This window comes from Anticarsia gemmatalis, chromosome 3, assembly GCF_050436995.1.
Source record: "Anticarsia gemmatalis isolate Benzon Research Colony breed Stoneville strain chromosome 3, ilAntGemm2 primary, whole genome shotgun sequence".
In the NCBI taxonomy this organism is placed as follows: Eukaryota; Metazoa; Arthropoda; class Insecta; order Lepidoptera; family Erebidae; genus Anticarsia; species Anticarsia gemmatalis.
Window position 1 is genome coordinate 13,855,869 of NC_134747.1, and position 21,158 is coordinate 13,877,026.

General features: G+C 35.1%; 2 protein-coding genes across 3 annotated transcripts; one reads left to right on the forward strand and one right to left on the reverse strand.

Moving 5' to 3' along the window:
* Positions 1-11,636: 11,636 nt before the first annotated feature.
* Positions 11,637-13,204, reverse strand: LOC142987089 (dTTP/UTP pyrophosphatase). Its single transcript, XM_076135640.1, has 3 exons — positions 12,940-13,204; positions 12,525-12,766; positions 11,637-12,254 (listed from the first exon to the last, which is right to left on the reverse strand). Exons 1-3 carry the CDS (start codon positions 13,027-13,029, stop codon positions 11,966-11,968), a joined length of 621 nt encoding a protein of 206 aa, XP_075991755.1. The 5' UTR covers positions 13,030-13,204; the 3' UTR covers positions 11,637-11,965.
* A 379-nt stretch (positions 13,205-13,583) lies between these two features.
* Positions 13,584-21,150, forward strand: LOC142987718 (uncharacterized). Of its 2 annotated transcripts, none has more exons than XM_076136672.1 (7): positions 13,584-13,781; positions 13,983-14,080; positions 14,425-14,672; positions 15,228-16,327; positions 16,646-16,832; positions 17,218-17,442; positions 17,816-21,150. In XM_076136672.1, the coding sequence occupies exons 1-7, from the start codon at positions 13,696-13,698 to the stop codon at positions 17,975-17,977; spliced, it is 2,106 nt and encodes a 701-aa protein (XP_075992787.1). In that variant the 5' UTR covers positions 13,584-13,695; the 3' UTR covers positions 17,978-21,150. The 2 variants fall into 2 exon arrangements, with proteins under 2 accessions (XP_075992787.1, XP_075992788.1); XM_076136673.1 differs by lacking the exon at positions 13,584-13,781 and adding an exon at positions 13,804-13,911.
* Positions 21,151-21,158: the final 8 nt, after the last annotated feature.

The following is a 21,158-nucleotide window of genomic DNA, read 5'->3' on the forward strand; positions in this document are numbered from 1 at the left end:
ACAGACAGAGTTACTTTCGCATTTATAATATTAGTATGGATTTAGTTTCAGTGTTCAATATACCTAATTGCTCAACGAATTTATCTGAACTTCGAAACCGATTAGTAGTAAAAATACTTGACGCAGATACTCCATAGATGTGAAACTGTATATTTGTGGAAGTGGATCTTTCACGCAACAGGAAGATTCCTCTCGGATAGGTATAGACTACAGACGTAACGTTATGTGGTAGTTAACCAAATTTTTGTTTCGCATTTCTCGCTTAACGCTAGAGCTATCGTCTGTGACTGCCTCAAATTTAAAGGTGAGTAAATTAATTACTGAAGAGCATTTATACAAATGCCAATTAAGTACATACAAAAAAACACCAAACACCTTCCTTAGTGACACCAAGTCTAGTTATATGAGTAGACCACCCAAGTCCTGAGTACTGCAATACTCATTGAAGTAAGTAATAATTGCAGCAAATAAATTTCCCATTGTGTAACAAGAACTGATGGGAACTTACTGGCACCCAGGGTGGTCTGGAATATACAGACATACATAAAAGTTTAATTAATGTGATTGCAGGCGACTATTGCAAGATCAAGCAGTAGGCAGCAATGGCTGACTCTGAATTTGGATTCAGGGGAGTGCAACACTGCCAATAGGGTTATACAAGGTCTTATTATTAGATCTTAATACACTTCTACTCAGATTAGCACTGAACGATTGTAAGTCTCTGAAGAAAAAACATTTGCTTATGCTTTGCTATTAGTTGTTTATAAGCAAAACTTGTGTTTCAAACAGCTGAAGACCTGCGCTAATGATAACTTTAAGCGCCGATTATAGGTTAAGCTTTTAAAATCTTATTTCGAAATAAGATTCACGTATCTCAGTTGATAACTATTTGAAAGCCACTATGCTGTACATTGTTTTCTTCCTTAGATTATAGTGATTAACATGTTACGTCAAAGCAGCAATGTACTGAATAGTGACCATCAATTTGACGTACACTAGTTGTCAACCTAATAAACCAGACACCTAACACTTATATCACAATTCATCTCGGCATTACGCCAGAAGCTGCGAGTGTACTGTTACAACCGTTAAGATGTCGTGCGCGGGAGTCGAACCCGACACCGCTCCCACACTACCTGTACACGGAACGTAACGCGACTCCATCTTACTGTTGATCAGATAAAAACCAAATTGATGATACACACGCGATGGTTTTTTGGACATACTATTAGAGATTGTGATAGTGTATGGGATTTGTGAATCGCGAGATCTTAGGTACTATTTCCATCGCCACGGCGGACCACATTCCCCGTTTGTGCAGTCTCAACGCGGCGGGCATCTAGCCGGTGGGTCGAACTTTACGGCAACCCGGAAGGATTTCCATGACGAAAAAAATTTAAAGAAAACGTTACTATTCGTGTGTCGGGCTATGTATATTGTTTTCCTAGTTTGGTTGATATTAAACTTGCTACATAATACTTTAAAAAAATGGCATGGTCACCTGTCGGCCACTTGCTAACGCTTAGATGTCATCCAGCGGCCAAAGTACCTAGATTAATAAATTAAGTCTGTGTAGATAAACTACTAATCGACTTTTGCACGGTGGTAAACGACATACGTTGAAGCCAAAAGATATGGTGCAGTGAGGAAGTCATGTTTGTTGCGAACTAGAGTATTCTTTCCTCTACACATTAGCGTAGGCGTACACATGAACTGCGTATGCATATGCCGTGAACATACGCGGTGTCGTGTAGGTGTCCGTCCAAACGTCTCTAAAATATACACAACTACTGTCTAGGCCCTCAGTCAAAGGTTCTCAGCAATCATTAGTGTATCTCACGACAGTTGATTGTCAGTTAACGCTTATCCTGCCACGCTATTGTCGATCAAATTGCAAGAATACCTCACACGGGAACATTATTTACTACAAGTACTTATAGTGACTGTCAGTGGACAGGAACCCACGTGGCGCAGTGGACCTACTAATGGACTGTTGGTTAATAATTGTAAAATAATATTAATAAGTAGGTTCCTAATTACTTGCAAGACTTAATATTTTTCTTTGTTTTGAAAAAGCTCGGGTTTTCAAAATTAAAATTAATAATAAAATTATAAAAGTGAAACTAACTCTATATATTTCCTTTTCATGCCTAAACCACTGAATCGATTTGAGTAAATATTTGTACAAAGACTGTTTGAAACCTGAGAATAATATTGAACATACAGCGCTGCGTAAATTCTCTCTCAGAAGTTAGTTGAAAATATAATACTCTGTACATATTCCTTTGTGTTACACCTTGTGTACATTTATTTATAGAAAATCCAAATATGGAAACATTATATTATGATTATCATCTGACAAATATAATTATAAAACTTTCTTAAATAACTTGATTATTAAGAAATTCAAAATTTCTCAATACAGGTTAAAATTTAACCGTATAAAACAAGACAGAGCAATTATTATAGTACCTGTTTATAAATATATCGGTATTCGGTAGTAAACAACACCATATACGTATGTTTTGGCCATACAATGGACCATATGGTCATACGGTATGGCCACAGGGTACTCAGTAAATTATGGTACCGAGCCATTACACACTTCCCAACTTTTATACACTTGTCATATGTAATCAAAATATCAATAAACACTGATTTGGTTTATAAATATAGTAATGTGTCAAATGCAAGGCAATTTTATGTCTATTTTACTAAGCTGAAACTGGTAATAGACCATTTGTATAATACAAACGGTTTAACCAACTGTGGTAATTAGAAAAAGTCAAAATGCATTAAAAAAAATGACGTTCTTCCCTAGAATTCAAAATCTATGACTCAGGAAATTTCAGCCGTTTATCCGTGAAAGTCACAGACAGACAAAGTAACTATTATGTTTATAATGATAAGTTTAATTCTTCGTCTTTTTTTATAAGTATATTTCAAATTAGTTGTAGTTATGTGTGTATTAGAAATAATTATCACATGCTCCAACGGTGAAGGAAAACATCGTGAGGAAACCCTGCATGCCTAAAATTTGTTTAATACATTTATCTTGGGCATGCAAAGTCCCCAACCCGCACTTGGCCAGCGTGGTGGACTCAAGGCCTAACCCTTCCCTCATTACGGGAGGAGACCCTTGCCCAGTAGTGGGACAGTAATGGGTTAATTGTTTTTTTTTTTTTTAAACCAATGTTACTCTGCACGTGTACCACTGTGTTATAAATATAAAACAAGCGACAATTCTGCTTACGCCCCCGTTAATTGGCAACAACCTTCGTAATGCCCTTTACGTAGATAATACTACATCTTAAAATATGTTGACTGTTACGAAATAACAAAAACAAGTTATTTATACGCAATACTGAAATAAAGTTAAATACTGTACAAATGGTACAAACAGTACTACTTTTTCATGAAAACGCAAAGTGTATGTCTATATGTCTGTCTATTTCGCTTTAATGACTAAATCACTAAACCTACAATTAGGTAATTCAATTATACTAGACGATTGTTAAACAAAAGCTAGATTTTTTCCTGTGAAATATCACCGGTGTTGTCATTTTCATTGTAAAAGTGAACTATCATTCTACAAGATTAAGTCTATTACTCTACCAAATTTTATCTAAATTAGTTTAGCCGTTTTTATGTGAAGGACGGCTAAATAAACACACACATACAGACATATAGATAATATAAATAATAATTTTGATACTATAATATAATATTTAAATAAATATCTCATAAAAACTATTTATCAGTAAATAAACCGCTATTTATTACAAATTCAATGACAAAAGATTTTAAATGACATCTTCAAATGTTCCCGAAAAGGTTAGTTATCTGTTTTGGCTATTTTACCTTAACGGGGCCAGCCGTGGGAGTGGGCGCCCACTGTTGAACATAATACAAGATGATTGGAATTGAGTAATATTAGATTATAGGTAAAGTTATGGCACAGTGGTTAAAAGGACGACAATTGGACATGCCAATAGCCTTTGGGTCGATATTCTGGTTTTATTGTTTTGCCGAACATAAAAAAACTGTTTATTACATCTTGTTATTACAGTAAAAATAAAGTAATAGCTATATATTTTTACGTATCTGAGCAACAACAAAAAAGTCACGGACTTGCAAGGGACACATGGCTTAAGTGAAAGACTGAAAAAAGAAAGATTTATTTATAGAAAATCTTTTTTATTAAGTATCTAGTTGGAAAGCGGTTAAACCAATATTAACAATATAATTAAGCTCATTAAGCATAATTACCTATAATAAACGAACAATAAGTTTGTTCATAGCCTCGGGTTATAGGTCAAAGGGCTAGTCCCTAGCCAGTGGGCGAAAGTATTGGTCAAGATAGCATTGTGACCATGTGGTCACAAACCTTATATCTCGCCCACTGTATGTAGGTGGAATTATAAATACCCTTATTTTTTATATGGTCATGTTTATCGTGACGGCATTGATAGCGAATAGATTATATTTCCTGTTATCTATATAAATAAATATAATACAGTCGAATTGACCACCTCCGCCTTGTTTAGTGTCGGTTAAAAAAATATTGTATTGTTACGTTATAAATTAATAATAAACAGCTTTTTACTTTTCTAAATGCACTTGATAATATGCAAAGTCATGAGCACTTTACAACAAAAGATCGTAATTCAGATTTTTCAGGCCTTATCTCCGAAACAGCTGGGTTTATGTCGCGAGACTTTCGTTGACAAAAACTTGATAATTTTAATTATGATCTTTACTAGCGACACAGATTAGTCCGTTTTAAAACATAAATAAAACCGATCATGATGTCAGAATATCAGGAAAATAAAACATGGTCATTATATTACATCCGAATAAAGAAATTCTTAATCATAATATAACCATGAATGTACAAATAATGCCTGATTAGGCGTCAAAGGGCTCATGTGGGAGGAACTCATAGTCATAGATCGATGGGCATTTGGCACATGGCCACATATGGCCTTAAACCACCCGCCTACGCTCCCTTCAGTGTGGGCTTCATTCCCTTCCAATTTCTTGCATAATTACGTTTTGACAGGCTGTTATAATAGATAATTAATTTGTTTAAATAAGTAGTTGAATATTTAAATAATTGTTTGTGTAAATTGTGTAAGTCTTTTATTGGGCTGAGAGGCGCTTCCTGCGTAGCTGGTTACGATTGGTTTAAAGTACTATCTAAGATTGTATGGTTTCGTACTACGGTTTTTGTATATCTTACTTTAATACTAAGGACATATACGTATACCTGTATGACAAGATGAATGGATGGGAAAGAAGCAACGGAAGTTTGTAAAGATCGTACCAAGGGGAGATCTCTGGTCTGCGTACCCCTATGGGAAGAAGGCGGGATTTTATGTATGTATGTACCATAAGTTCATGTTATTTTACAGATAACTAGATATTTTTTTTAAGTTCAAGAAATATTAAATTACCATTACTAAATTCAAAATAGTACTTTCATCGAAGTTACATATTCTTTGAAAGATCAATAATGTGAGCGTGGTCAATGCGAATTATAATCCTACCTATTATATAATGTTAAATTAATTGTACATAGGTATATCTATCCTATCTTGAACTGACAATGACCGACAATTCATCTGACCAGCTCCTCCTCAACCTAGCCATAGGCCTTCAGGTGGTCACACTTGACACTGGACTAACCACAAACCACACAAAGAAAACTCTATACCCACAGAACCATTTACTTAGCAACAGCTACTTAGTCTTTACCAAGTTGAACTCGACCCACGTACAGACGCGTTACCATAACGGAAGTCAACATAATGAGATAACGTTTACGTAAAATCATATAAAATATTTATGGTTTATACCCGGTTTGTGACAAAAGAGTTCTATGTTGGACAAAATGAGAGTTATGCTTTGAAACCGTTTAGACACATTAAATGAATCTAATTAATATACCCATTGAACACTCCTATGAGTGTGACTCAAGAAGAATTGTAAGATATAGTAAAAGTTATATCGAACGACGAAATCTTTCGTGTATAAAGAAATTCTGCAATGCACTGTGTGGGTCGCAGTGCAAGGCCTTGCTTTGCACAGAAATAAATTTAAAAAGGGATTATAAATCAACCCCTTAACGAGTTGATAGAGATATAATAAAGATACTATGTTAAACATTTTACATAAATTTAACATATTACCATTGAAAAAGTACTAGAAAATGCCGATCAAAATATGTAGAACAAACAAAAAAGACTTTCAGAAACAGTGTTTACAACCTATTTTTCATTAACATTAATGTCATTGACTTTGCCAATGACTTTTATCACCATTAAACCCAATAGAAACATCCCGAACAATCCAGTTAGCACCACAATAAACAGTAGCACACAATAAATTAGGCAGAAACAAGCGCACATGCGCATGCGCACGCGAACTTGACATCATTGTCTATTCTCGCGCCGGAAGTACGAGCGAGTGCGGCGGAAACGGCCGCCCTTCAAAGGGGTTACATTGTTTCCGAGAAAGGCGTTAGCGACAAACAAACACGGGTTTATTTTGTACTAGTCTTTCCGCTCGGTGTTAATACATTGTTGCGTTGTTTGTGTAAATCTTGTTGGTTGTTTTAATTTGGTGGTGAACAGGGGATGCAAACTTTTACTGAAAGGTATTATCTTGTACAGTTGAGTTGGATGTAAACTTGGATGTTTTTTTAATACTGTCTAGATAAATTCTGCTCTGCTGATTATCTGACCACTGATCCTATCGTAGTTCCGGAAAAATGGATTTGGACAAAGTATTAACCCTACTAGCCAGAGGATAAAGAGGTGTCTGTAATAATCCTGTAATCTATGTCTATTATATACTATCCTACTATCCTATAATCAGTTGTATCACAGTCCAAATTATACGACTCGGACTCACGATATCCCGATCGACCCAGTTCTGAACTCATTTTTTACATTCGAAGAGTTTACAATGTTCAGCTTTTTAACAGGTTCAATTGAGTAAAGATACGTGCAATGCTGTCGACCATCATCATTAATTAATTAATCATCTCAGATGATTAGGTACTTATACATAGATAAATTGTTCCTCATTGTCTCATATGCAAGACATAAACGTACTCACGAAACTTTCTCCTTCATAATGACATCCCACAATAAATATTCCAATTAAATTAATTAAATCCCGACCATCCGTGGGACGCCCAAAACAGATGAACAACATTACTACAATACAAAGACGTTTCAAAAAAATTTACCTGCGACGAAAAGACAAGTCATTCAAAATTGAACCATATTCTCTACGACTTAAGTATGATAATATTTCCATGTTACTACTCTCACAGGCAAAGTCATCTGGAACGTGCTATTAAGAAGCACAGATGCTTAAAATCCCGCGAAGCATCTGCCAAAGATTCCCACACCCTCAGCCATTTTTTTTAAATTCGGATGTATTGGATTTTTGATCGTCTTTGTTTTGCGGAAGTCAGGAAATGAGAATTTTTTAAACGGCCTTGAACTTGATAGGTAACCTTCGTTGAATATCACGAGTGTATTGTACCTTTACCTCAATTGAAAATAATCCAAACTAATGCCGGATATTTTTATTGATAAGTGCAGAACTTTTTCAAGAGATCCGTGTTCACAGTAGGACAAAAATGTATTAGGCTTTTTCCAAACCTAGTATTCGTCAGTTAACTGTGTCTGAAGTACACAAGGTGTTCTGGGGACGAAACAAAAGGACGCCTTCGACGTTACATCTGTGTAAGTATATAGGTACCTTCGGAAATCTTATAAAGAAAGTCACACTTACCTTAATATATCACTTGGCTGCGCCTGTGACGCCATGATCAAGGTTTCCCAGGTGTTCTCCTAGCCACGCTATGTTTGTTGCACTATAAAACACTACATTATAATGTTGGTTCTCCCACGTAACTAATATTAATTCGACAGATCAAATTATAAACATTTATCTATTAACGTTCGACATAGACCTCAATAAAAACAAAGAACTTTGTTTAAAATAGTTACAAAACATGAACCACTAAAATAAAGTGAATTAACCTCCAGAAACCAACATTTTGCACCATAACTGAATAGGTAGGTACGCGAAAGTCCTGAAATCAAATTGTAATGTTTATTTTATCCGTCTACCTCACGATTGCACTTGCCAGAAGTAGGTAAGTACCTAGTTCTAAAATAACTGTCAAAAAAGGTTTTTACGTTGCCTATCATTATTTATCTTACGGCTGGGCAAAGGTCTTTATCATAGAATTCCTAAAATCATATCATGAGCAGTATCTACTATAAAAAAAATATTCCGATCCAGAAATCAAACTCGAATCTTTGTGGTAGGCAGACATTTCTACAGCAGTCCTAAACTAGTGTAAAAACTTAGTTTTTCGCCGAAAATCGTAAATACTATTTTACGCACATTGCACAGGTGGCGAATCTCTAGTTCCCACAGAGCACAATAGTTATTTTTTTTAGGCAAAGGCATAAGTGGCATCTTGCCTCTTGTCAAAAAAAATGAGGTTAGAGATGCTCTCGCGGGAATTTATCGGCAGATGTTTATTTATAGTTTTACAAATGACTTATTAATGGGGCTGGTGATATATAAAGTGAATTTGAATACTTACGCTTTATTAAATAACACGTCTGTTTTAATTTGTATTGCCGTTGTTTTTTTTTTCAACCTATTCAAAATGAAAGCAAATTTTAGTAAGTAGTAGAGATTTTGGTTGAAATCACTTAAGTAATTTCAAAATCAATAAATTTTAATAATTAAAGTCATCAACATTTAGGTAAAACTACATAAAGACACGCCTTGTTCCCATGGAGGTAGGCAGAGACCAAAGAACGCCACTGGGTTCGATCCTTACAAACTTTCATAAAAATGCCTATTTTTGGATAATTAAAATAAAACTTAGAATTCTAATTGATTCTCAAGACGCATTGTTTTTCTATCGATACGTAACACAGTTCCTCAAAGCTGTTATGACGACGGCAACTGTACGACAAGCAATGAAACGAGAACATACACACAATGGCGTACGCGGAACTCCTTCATTAAATACATCATCTAGGAACTAAGGAAAATATATCGTAGAGTCGAAGGGGGTAATTGGTGTAAGAGATTAGGTACCAGTGGATACTTTATTTTTAAGACAACTAAAAAAGACGACTCCACGGCTAGGCTAATGATGATGTTCGACGACTGACTAATTTGTAACACTCACCTAGAGTTGTTGAGGGAGCCATCACAATTTTAAAAGATAGTAGGGTAGCAAACAGCAGCAATTCTTTTACTAAATTGATGGAGATAAGTTTTAATAATAATCAACTAAGTATGCGTACCACGAAGTGAAATTTAAACGTTGGTACTTAAAGTTAAAACGCGATCTCCTTTCAAGCGAAATCTATCTGTATTTTGAGACCGTATGTCGTGAAAGGACGATCTTTTAAATCTATTCCAATTGACCTTGCTTTGTATTTGACACAGAAAATAATTCTCTGAATTATAGTATAATATAAAGTTTTATCCTATTAGCCATGTTCAGTTTTGCCCAGTCTTCTCTATATTAGTTGCGTAATTAAACGACAAACGCCTACGGCGGTATTGTCTTGTCTCGAGATATAACTGCCGTCTACCTGCTTCACAGCTCATGGGAGACCTATGTCCGCAACTAGAGTAAGTAAGGCTTTGTTTGTTTTGAAAACCATTTTGTTTATTTACGGATATCACTGTAGTCATATCTATGACATTAATTTGAACCCAACCCGCACTTGGCCAGCGTGATGGACTCAAGGGGGTTAAGCATTGAGTCCAAGGGCAAGGGTCCCGCCCCTCATTATGGAAAGAGACCCTTGCCCAGCAGTGGAACATTAATGGGTTAAAGGAGATAACTCCAACTTAAAACCTGTGTTTTTTTTCTTTTTGTTTCATATGACTTCTCGCATCTGGTACCACGTAGTCTTAACAAGAGATTTAAAAACAGATAAGAGTACATCAAATCAGGCTTTAAATAAAAAATCATATCGCCACTCAGGAAAGACGTAAATAAGTATAATGTAGAGCCATCATAACTTAAACCATTTCATGTGACGCCAGTTCATTACCAAACTTTCAGAAACTGTTTACATCTCTTATCAGAGTTTAAAGTCGAACCCGAAAGAAAACCCACGTATATTAGATTATGCTAACGATAACATAGATTTTATCTCGTTCTTCGTAAAAACTCGGCCATCGAGAAATCAAATTATGTTAGGTTAATAATCGCTAATCCAACAGCGATACAAATACTAACATCAACAGATTCCCACGAGAATTACCACGAGTCGATTCTCGCAATCGCATCAATAAATCGTTTCGAAGGCGACTCTTGTTTCAATGAAAATAATAAACAGTTGAAAACTGTTGTTGTTCGCGTGTCTTCGGAGATGATTCATTTATACTGAGGTAGGTACCTACTGGTTCCCGCTTCTGTCTGCAATTTTTTGAGGCTGATATACCTCGGGTTAAAGTATCTAACCTGTGTTAATCCAGGCGTGAGGCGAATAATTCTTGCTTTACCAAATTTTCGCAATCTATTCAGTTGTTCTCGCTTTTAAGATAATGATAATGCTGAACGGATTGTGATGAATAAATGTTAGCTAAAGACTTGAAATCAAACATAGATTGGCTCTTTTTAATAAAAAGCTGCTAAAATAGTGGATTACACATAGGAACAGACACGCACGAGTTAGCTACCTTCAAAAGCGTAAACCTCGTTAAAGTTTAACATATTTTTTTACTTTCTTAAATCCTCGAAACATCTAAGCCAATCTCTATAATCTTTTTTTTTTTTTTTACTGAGAAAAAGACAACTCCCGCACTAAGAATTGCTCTTGTGTCGCGGGGACTTTTACAAACATACAAGCAACGGACACAAAGCACAACCAGACCCGAAACAATTATTTGTGGAGCGCACAAATAATTGCTCCGTGTGGGAATCGAACCCACGACCTCCCGACGCAGTAGTGTTGGCGTGGTGACCTAAACCACTGCGCCACGGAGGCAGTCGTACATGCCGGTGAAAATTCTCTCGAACAAGAAAAAATATTTTGTGTGAACTAAGTGAGTTTTTTTCATAACTAGTACGATCCTAGTTGGCGCCATGGAAGCAGTACCTAGCTAGACAAAGATGACTCACACTATTGATGGCTCCAATCAATATCGGATGTCCTAATGACCTACGTTTATACAATAACAATTAGTCATGCGACGTATTCTTTAGATATGATCCGTTGCCATACAATTATATAACAGACATAATATTTAACTGCACTTTTATAGAGTGCGACTAAGTTTTATGTGTTTTATTTTTGGGAATTGCGTTAATAGGTTTAGAGGTTGCAGTCTATGTAATAAAGGATGCTAAAAGCATTATTAAGTAAGTATCATTCTTTTTTGAGATGAATAAAATTCGTTTTTTTTTTTTTGGGAAACTACACTAGAAACTACTACCGCCATCTACAAGTAGGTAAAGACATCGCAACAGAATTCAATCGAAATGTAATGTTTTTATTGTTTTGGCGGGAATATTCATTGATTTAGTTGTTTGCCTATGGTTAAGTAAATACATACGTAAAATATTAGTAAGTGAAACACAATTATAGTAACAAAAACATTTAATTCCTAATCTGGAAAATTATTCTCATATCCCATTTTGATACAATTAATCACGATTTAGTCAATGAAAAAAACTTTTTAATTTAACTATTACAATGTCAACAATTATTTCTTTATTTTGTTGTAAAGAATAAAATATCCCTGATTTATTTAAATTAACTATGGTAGCTTCTAGCAAAATTCTATACTTAAGACTAGGTCTATGGTAATGTCATCACAAAAGTATTCCTAATAAATACATTCATCACTTACTATCTTAATTCTATGAACCCAACAATTGTTCTATTTATATTCTACATCATATTTCATCTTTATACATATTATACAAGACTGAACATAATCTAAATAAAGGAAGCCCCACAACTGTAAAATAGTCTCCTTCAACTCGCTCCACGAAAGTGCCTCCAACTCCCTGAATACCATAACCTCCAGCTTTATCCATAGGCTCTCCAGTTGCTATATACCCTTTAATTTGCTTATCTTCCATTTTGCCAAAGAAAACATCCGTTTTTTCTGTAAATTTCACCACTTTGGATGGTGATTTTACAACCACACCTGTGTAGACTGTGTGACCTCTACCTGATAGGCTGTAAATAAGATTGACATTAGTAGAATAGGAAGTGGATAACATAACCAAAAAAAAAAAACACCAAACCATAGATCTTTAAAAACAATTTAATAGGAATCTAGGAAATAGTTTGAAATCATAAAAAATTTACACTTACTTTTCATGGTAAAAGATATTTCAAAATGACTTAAAGTCTGGGGAACTTGCATGCAGTTGAGTACCTAATGTCATGGTTCAATAGTCATCACCTAACTTAAGGTTAAAAAAAATTGAAAATCATTTTACTTACCGAGAAAGCATACTAACAGCCTCTTGCTCATTAGTTGGTTTACCAAACATCTCTCCATCTAATGTGACCATAGTATCAGCACCTATCACTAAATCAGGAGCTTTGCCTTCTTTCGTTAGTCTGTTTTCAACTTCCAACACTTTTTGTAAGGCAGTCTCTTCCACAAATTCTGAGAAGCTTTTAAAACTTTTTGGATCCAAATCTTCTTCAAATAATGAGGGGCATAGACCAACTTTAAGACCCTGGAAAAGTAAACAAGCGCTACATGTTTAAAAATCTCTAATTCTTATAGGTAAAGAAATAATACGATAATTATTTACGAGATGAACAGTTCTATGGATACCCAATATTAAATTAGTAAGACTACAGATGTAAATTTATGTCTAGCATAAGTAGCTGATATGAATCTACTTACAATATTCTCTATAAGTTCTTTCCTTCGTGGTGATCCACTAGCTAAAATAATGTTTTTTTGCTTCAAAACATGCATCACCGGTTGTAGCATTTTCTTTGCCTTTTTTCACTTTTACAGCGATATAACTAGAATGAAAACTTTTTAGCGGAACTATATCACTTTGAAAGATAATTTACAACAGTTTTGTAGATAAAAGACTTATATTTATTTTACAAAAACAGTTTATTTACAACGGGGACATAACCTAACTTCACGTTTTCCTGACAGTGACGTTAAATTTTAGTGGTGTAGTTACACTAGTTACTATTTACTAATGGATAGTGTTACTTGTTAGTTAGTTAAATTAAATTATGTTCTAAAATATTTATATATATGTTTTTATAATAATATTAATAGCCAATCGTAGTTAATTGCAGCCTGAAAAATTTTAAGAGTTCATATAAAATTCGAAATTGAATGGCCAAAATCCTATATTAAAATCTCTTTTTGTAAAATCGGAATAGGAATACTAAAACTTCATCATTAGTTATTGTTATCATTAGCAACTAATAAAAAGCATTGTCTCATTAATTTATATAGTCAAGTAAAGTTATTGAACTAATAACGGACTAAAAGTTCTCTCTAAAAATTTATGCCATGCCAATTGCCATAGTCTATGGTATTGCACAGTTGTCTTTTATTGAGGTTGAGTAGCGTTTTATGCTTTGCTATCAAAAATACAACCAAAAAGGGTGATGGAAACATAGTTCATTAAAAATGAATTCCGTTGTGGCTTATGTGCGAAGTCTTCTAGGTCTAGGTGTAGATAATCCGCCGTTAAGAACAAGCTTCAAAAGAGACAGGTATGACATTACATGTTTACAACATTGGTCTGTTATGGCGGCAAAGTCGGTGTAAAATGTTGTAAATCACGTTGTAATAGACGCCGAAGATGTTTAGGATACCACTGAAGGCTGCGTCGAAGTTCTGGATGTGGGTTGTTATGAGTAAACTGTGTAAAAGTGATGTCATTCGGTGGTATACACGTTTCGGTTGTGTTTCAGGGAAGACGATGATCTTTCATCCGACGATGATACACCGGCCCTCAAGAAGCTAAGACAGTTGAAGAGAACCAGTTTCCCTGATAAAATGACTTCTAATGGTATTGATATTATCATATTGTGATGTAAACATAGCAAAATAAATACAAATAACCTAGTGACTTGCATAGCCTTACTGTTTCATGTGTTTTAAGTACATTTTCCTGTCTTCAAAGTGACTCACGTTTAAAAAATTCTTGTTGAAAGTGTCAGTATTAATGTGTTTAAATTGTAGCTACAAAGCCTGAGTAAATACTACATAGTTAATGTAAAAAGAAACTATTTAACGCTAACCAAATATTTTTTTCTGTTACTGTTTTAAAATTGTAGCTACCAATCCTAAATGAATACTACAAATGTAATGTCAAAAGTAACCTTACAACACTAACAAAATATTGTTTTTTAGATCATTGGGACATTGATGAAAATGCAGGCACGAGTAAAAATGTGAGATACGTACCAATACAAGTTGATCCGGGTCACCCAAGCACGTCAACTCCAAATGAATCTAAAAGCAGAGTGCGAATGGTGCCGGTTCAACTTGTAGGCTTATCTGAGAATGGACCAAACACTCCGTCAAGGAAACCGAGGATGCATACACCGGTCAGACCGGTTATACATACTGTTGTTGATGATGATAATGATGATCAGGAGGTAAGCAGTATCTCTACTAAATATTTCTTCATTTAATAAGGTCTGCTCTCTTTGTCTCTCTTTGAGCGAATCTGCAAATCTTTAGTCTTTTTAAACTCCAAGTTGTAGGCATACACCCATTTCAATGTAATATTACTAATATTAGTGAATTTGTACTGGGCACATTACCAAATTTCTGGCTATTAATAATGAGATTCAAATATAAATTAAGATAAGCCCTAGTACATAACCCCGAGCTTGGAATCAGCACATGCTGTTTTTGTTTTCTATTCATACAGCTAGAGCTACATCTATCTTAAGACAGGATAACTGCTTGTATTAAAATGTTTAATAGGAAGAGGAGGATAAAGCAATCTAACCATAGTATAATTTAGACCAATTTAACAAACAAGAACTGGTACTCAGTCTTAAGGGTCTATATTTACTATTTCCTCTAGCAATCAGTGATATTGCATGGAATGTAATTTCCAACACTTCATAATATTTCATCCCTTGAATTCTGACAAAGGATTTAAGTATATTAAGACCTTACTAAATATAATTTGTAAATTTCAGATCACCTGGGTAGAAGCAAAAGAAAATAAAAGCAAGAAGCCCACAAAAATTTACATAGATTTGGATGCAGAGGAGAGTGATCAGAATCAACAAGATGAAGATGTGATCTTTGTGAAGAAGGTGACGACGCCGCCCCCCACCAAACCTTACAAGTACTTCATAGCCAAAAACAGCCATGATGTCACAGACTCAACATCAGAAGAACCAGTCTATCTCAAACTTAGTAGAAGATCCACAGACAGAAATGTACTAAACATGTCGCCAAGAACATTATCCAAGTTCAAAGCGCCCCCAGGCATTACTAAGACATACAAAAAAGTAGCAACACCACTTCCAAGGTGGATGCAGAGTGCCAAAACAACGAATCTCTCATCAATCAATAGAAATAGGTTTTATGGCCTCAACGGTAATGCCAGGTCGACACTCTCAGAAGTATTCAATTTAGATGAAAAGAGGAATTATCAAGAACTCATTAGGAAAGTGACAAACTCAATGAAGCCAGCAACATTTAGTAGACCGTTAGATATTATTAATTTGGCTGAAGAGTCTGCTTCGTTTAGGATGACTCAGAGGTCGCAGAAAAATGCATTAAATGAAATAAAATTAGTAGAAAGGGGGCTGGCGACAGAGAAGGAGAATGATTTATCAAGAGAGTATGATCCAATCACAGTGGCCTCAATAAACTCATCTGATTCAGAGGTTGAGGTTATTCCATCAGAATCGTCATCATCATCGGTAAAGATTGATCGAGTGAACTCACTAAGGGATTCATATAAAGACAGACCAGTCACATTACCTGATTGGCTGTTGAATTTGGACTCAAAGTACAAAAAGAAGAGACAGGAGACACAGGAAAAGTTAAAAGATGCCCGGAGAGAGTCAGATATTATATCAAAAGTGAATAGTGAACAAAAGATTGCTCATTTGGAGCACAAGTTGAAGTATGAGTTGAGTATACCGGAGAGCATTTATGAGGAGCCCCAGCCAACGGTGGAGTTGCCTCCTTTGACGCCGGAGCAAGAGAAGCTTGTGAACAGAGCTCTAGGACCTGGCCCACCTGGACAACTGCTTGTAGAGAAATTCAACTTAAGGATACACAGGTAATTATCAGTACTTACTAGACTTTGAAGACTAGCAGACTCGAAAATTTATTTAACTACTTGCATCACTCTTGCCGTAATTTTGATCTTCAATTCTCGCACAAGACTTGTAATTTGCAGTATTACCTAGTGATTTACTTCATTAACCCCAAATGGCTATTAAAAGTTTACAATGTAATTGATCCATTTGTTATAACGACTTGTACACAAATTACTTGATGACAAATTAAGATTTACTATATCTTGTTTTCCCGGTTTATGCTAGCGTCGGCCTAATGACGGCAGATTGTACTATCGTTATTTTGCTTCCTTTTCTAGGCGGGACCTCCAAACGTTGGCGGGTCTAAACTGGTTGAACGACGAAGTGATAAACTTCTACATGAACCTATTGATGCAGCGCAGTGAAGAGCGCAAAGACCTACCGAAGGTCTACGCGACTAACACGTTCTTCTTCCCTAAGCTAATACAGAGCGGGCAAGCGGGACTTAGGCGGTGGACGAGGAAGGTAAATTACATTTGCTTATTACTAACTTCTTTGACTAGTTACAACCATGTCTTTATTACTAGTATTTCAGTATGTTTGATAGGAGTTATTAGGTTTTATTAACATTTTGCTAAACAACAATCTAAGTTATGCAATTACTGCTGGCAAGCTTCTTCACATTCACTTAGACTAAACTACTGAAGCACAACAGCTTTTTTAGTACCCATGTCTCTTACTTTTTTAAAGCAGGTGAAAATGCAATCGCTGGGACGACAATTTAAAATTGATGGCATTTTCACATTACGTTTTATACTTTGGAAATTATTTCAATACAAACATGGCAACTGTAATGTCTGCCGAAAGTAAAAGTGAGAAACTTTTCTAACTTGTTTTTTCCTAATTCCAGGTAGACATATTCGCCCACGACCTAATGGTGGTGCCAGTCCACTTGGGCGTGCACTGGTGCATGTCGCTGATCGACTTCCGCGCGAGGAAGGTCTCGTACCTGGACAGCATGGGCGCCAAGAACCAGCAGTGTCTCGACGCGCTGATGCAGTACTTACGAGACGAACATAAGGATAAGAAAGGCGCGCCTTTTGATGAGACAGGGTGGAAGGCTGAGTGTTTAAGAGTAAGTTTTCACTTTACAAAGTCTATTAGCTTCTGTATGATAAATCAATGTATCTAAGCTGTGCTAAACCTAACTAAAATGTACATCTCAGGCAGGCAATAGCACTTGAACTAAATAAATCAAGTGTAATGCTCAATGGGTATACATTTTGGTCTATGCAAATCGATTTCCATTGTCTGTTGCAATACCAAACAGTATGTAACAACAAGATTACACACAAGAAAGTAGTACAGTAACTTAACAATGGGATCCAACTAAAGAACAAAACCCCTGAGATTGCTAGTCACATACGCTACGAGTGCTGTCACTAGAAGCATAGCAGCAGCTCAGTTTAAATATGAACCTTAACTAATTATATATTATCTTTTCCCAGGACATCCCGCAACAGATGAACGGCAGCGACTGCGGCATGTTCGCGTGCACGTTCGCGGAGTTCTCGAGCCGCGACGCGCCCTACAGCTTCACGCAGGCGCACATGCCCTACCTGCGCCGCAAGGCCGCGCTCGAGATCCTCAGCGGCAAGCTGCTGCTGTAGACTACAGTGTCGTGCAGTGTTAGTGATGTTTTTGTGACAAACGGATGAAACTATGAAATCTATCTACGGCCAGAGATACACTTACGCCCATTATCGGGACCGACAAAAAAAGACTCGTTCGGCATCCCTACACGCAAGCGAACACTATCGCAACCTCAGTTTTTTCATGCTTGTTGCATGAGAAAACATGGTTATAATGTGCGCTAGCGTGTAGAAATGCTAAAGGATCCTTTTCTTTGCCGATGCTGATAATGGGCGCCGGAGTGCCGGACCTTAGGCCTTACCTTATATTTCTTGTGGCACGTGTCGCCTGCATCGTCGAAGTGATGCGGTATCCCGAAACTTTGTTGGACATGCTACATTTCAATCGTTGCTATAGATATAAGTTGGTATCTTTCAGGTTTAATATGAAGAGATGTATTTGTGTTTGTACCTATAAACAGATGATATGTAAATTTAACTCATAGTCGTACTGCTGGGTATATCTCCGCTTGGAATGAGGAAGGGATTAGGTCTAGTCCAGAAACTGGCCAAGTGCAGGAGACTTGAAATGATTTAGCTTATTATTTAATATGCTGTGAGATAAATAAATGTTTGTGTTGAATGGATTAAAATGACTGCTACTGTCTAGTGTGTGAAAATTCATTTGAGTATTGTTGTGTCCACCAGGCAGTTCTTTAATACTTAATTAAAATCTACAGATACTTCCCCCAAGTTAACTTCTTATTTGATTCAAGTTTATGTACTTATTTTGTTGTTAGTACATAATATTGTCAAATGGCTAACTCTGTTATCCCGATCATAGGGCTCTAGGCCAAATACTGAAATGTCTGTCAATTTAAACTTGTACATCCTGAGAAAGAGAGAGAAGCATGACTTAGCAAAGGTCAGTGTGTAAGCATTTTACAGGTTAATATTGAAACATATTTGAGCATTTGGCCTCAATTGTTGTACAGAATGTTCTTTAACAAGATAATCTATAATGTTGTAATCTTCGAATGTGTTAAAACACTGGCTGCATTGGCAAATTGTTGCTTCTTAAATCCTGTATATGTAATGCACTATTTATTGACGGATGTAAACCACGCCACGAAAATATAGATTTAAATAAAAATATATAACTAGTTATAAAGAACACAAAACCATCACTAACATTGCTCTAGAGCATTTTAATAAATCGACATATTGTCAGTTTTAAGTCTGAAATGAATGTTTATATATAAGTATGTATGAGCAAACTGTTATTAGAGAACTATTTTATTATCACCAGAGAACTTTCGAGAAATTATTTTGACTAAATCTCCAGACGTTGTCAGTCAAAATTTATTTCTGAAATAAAGTTATCTGACGATATTAGAGTTGGTTCTTCAAAACATCATTTCAATTTGTTACAAAAGAATAATCAGTTTATTTACAAATTAGCTAAATTATAAAAGCAACATGTTTAGTTCCTCCAAAGAGAATATTTTGTACTCAAATTGTTAATGTCATGAAACATAATTAAGAATGTTGTACATAAAATGATTCTTTAACTTTCTAGTTACAATTGTTGTATTATAAACAAATAGAAGCTGTCTTTACATGACCACTGAAGAAAACGCAAGTTTAATAATAAAGTGTTCTCCTGGCCGATTATCGACAACGGTGACCATTTCATTGAAACCGGCCGACTGTGCAGGACTTTGTTTTATAGTTTCCAAGTGCATATTACACAATAAACAAAAGTCAGTATTCGCGCGCTAAATCTTATATATAAAAACGAATCACCAAATGTGTTATTTAACAATTTAACTTACGTTTTTTATGAAGAGAAAAAAAAAATGCAACTAAAATTGGAGAGCTTAGCTGCGTGGTTCGTGATGACAACTTTCATAATGCGTTGATCTTGTATAGCAAACATTTATATACTCTTAAATCCATGTGTCATGTAAAGATAGCTGTTGTCTTACAAATAATTCATATTTCAACTCATCCTGTCGCTAACTATAACAAGATGTTTAACAATAATATGATCAGTCCATTATTTCCAAATAAAGCAGGCTTTTTTTTGACTGATTCTTGAGGTTAATTGCCACTTGAATGGTGCCACAAATATTACTCTATTCTATACTTCTCATTGAAAAAAGAAATTCCTATACTTTTAGGTGCAGTTATGACCTTAATAACCCAAAAAATAATAATTTGTTTAAAAATTTGTATGATTATATCTAAATTTTTCTTATTTATTTGTAATATGATTTGCATAATAAAAATTGTTAATGCATTCCTTTATCAACCGACTTGTTTAAAGGAGGAAATTCTCAATTCAACCGTATTTTATTGACAAAAGTTAACACTTCAAACTGCACCTCTCAAATCAAATGTAAAACAGTAAGCTCTTCCAATTCATGGCTTATATTTAATTTAAACAGCACCGGGACAGAAAGACAGACAAACAGAACAAAAAGCTATTACTAATAATAATTTTGTGATAATATGAGTGTATACGATGTGTGTATGAAGATGTATGAGTGTGGTTGTAGATAAATTATCTTTAAGGTAGGCTGTAATGTTAGCCAGAGATGTATGGAAATAATAAGATTGTACATTGTCCATTCCTTTAAGCTTTTCTTCTTAGAAGATTTTTGGTTAGGCATGCTTATGCATAACTATGACAGATTATAAAACAATTAATTTTGTCTGTGTTTGTTATTAATCACTTTTTTGGGATTAATTAGTAAATATTCGTTTTCAAAGTCTAGCAATGCCATGAAAATGTTTTGGTGGTGTTGATCTAATTATCGTTTCTGTCAAATTATAGCTAAATATACTTGTTTCTTGATAACTGCAGTAGTCAAAGCTAATTGAAATTAATTCACATTTAGGTTTGTTAGATTTTTTTTAAATTGTCTAGTAGTCTCATGTCTTTATTGCATAAGCAAGCCTAATGAATTTTGACTTTAATTTCCTACAAAATTAAACAATCCTTAAGTATTTATAGCTAAATAATTGTCTGTCTTTCCGTCGTGGTCAATTTAGTCGTAGAGTTAAGATATCTCTCTGTATTATAAAATTATATGTAAGTTAAACTAACTTAATCCTTATAATTATAAAATAGACATTTCGTTTCACCTGCAAAGGTTATCCCAAGTTTTCTAAGTGATGGAATAAATAAATAAAAGAATTTGAGATCATACGGTTA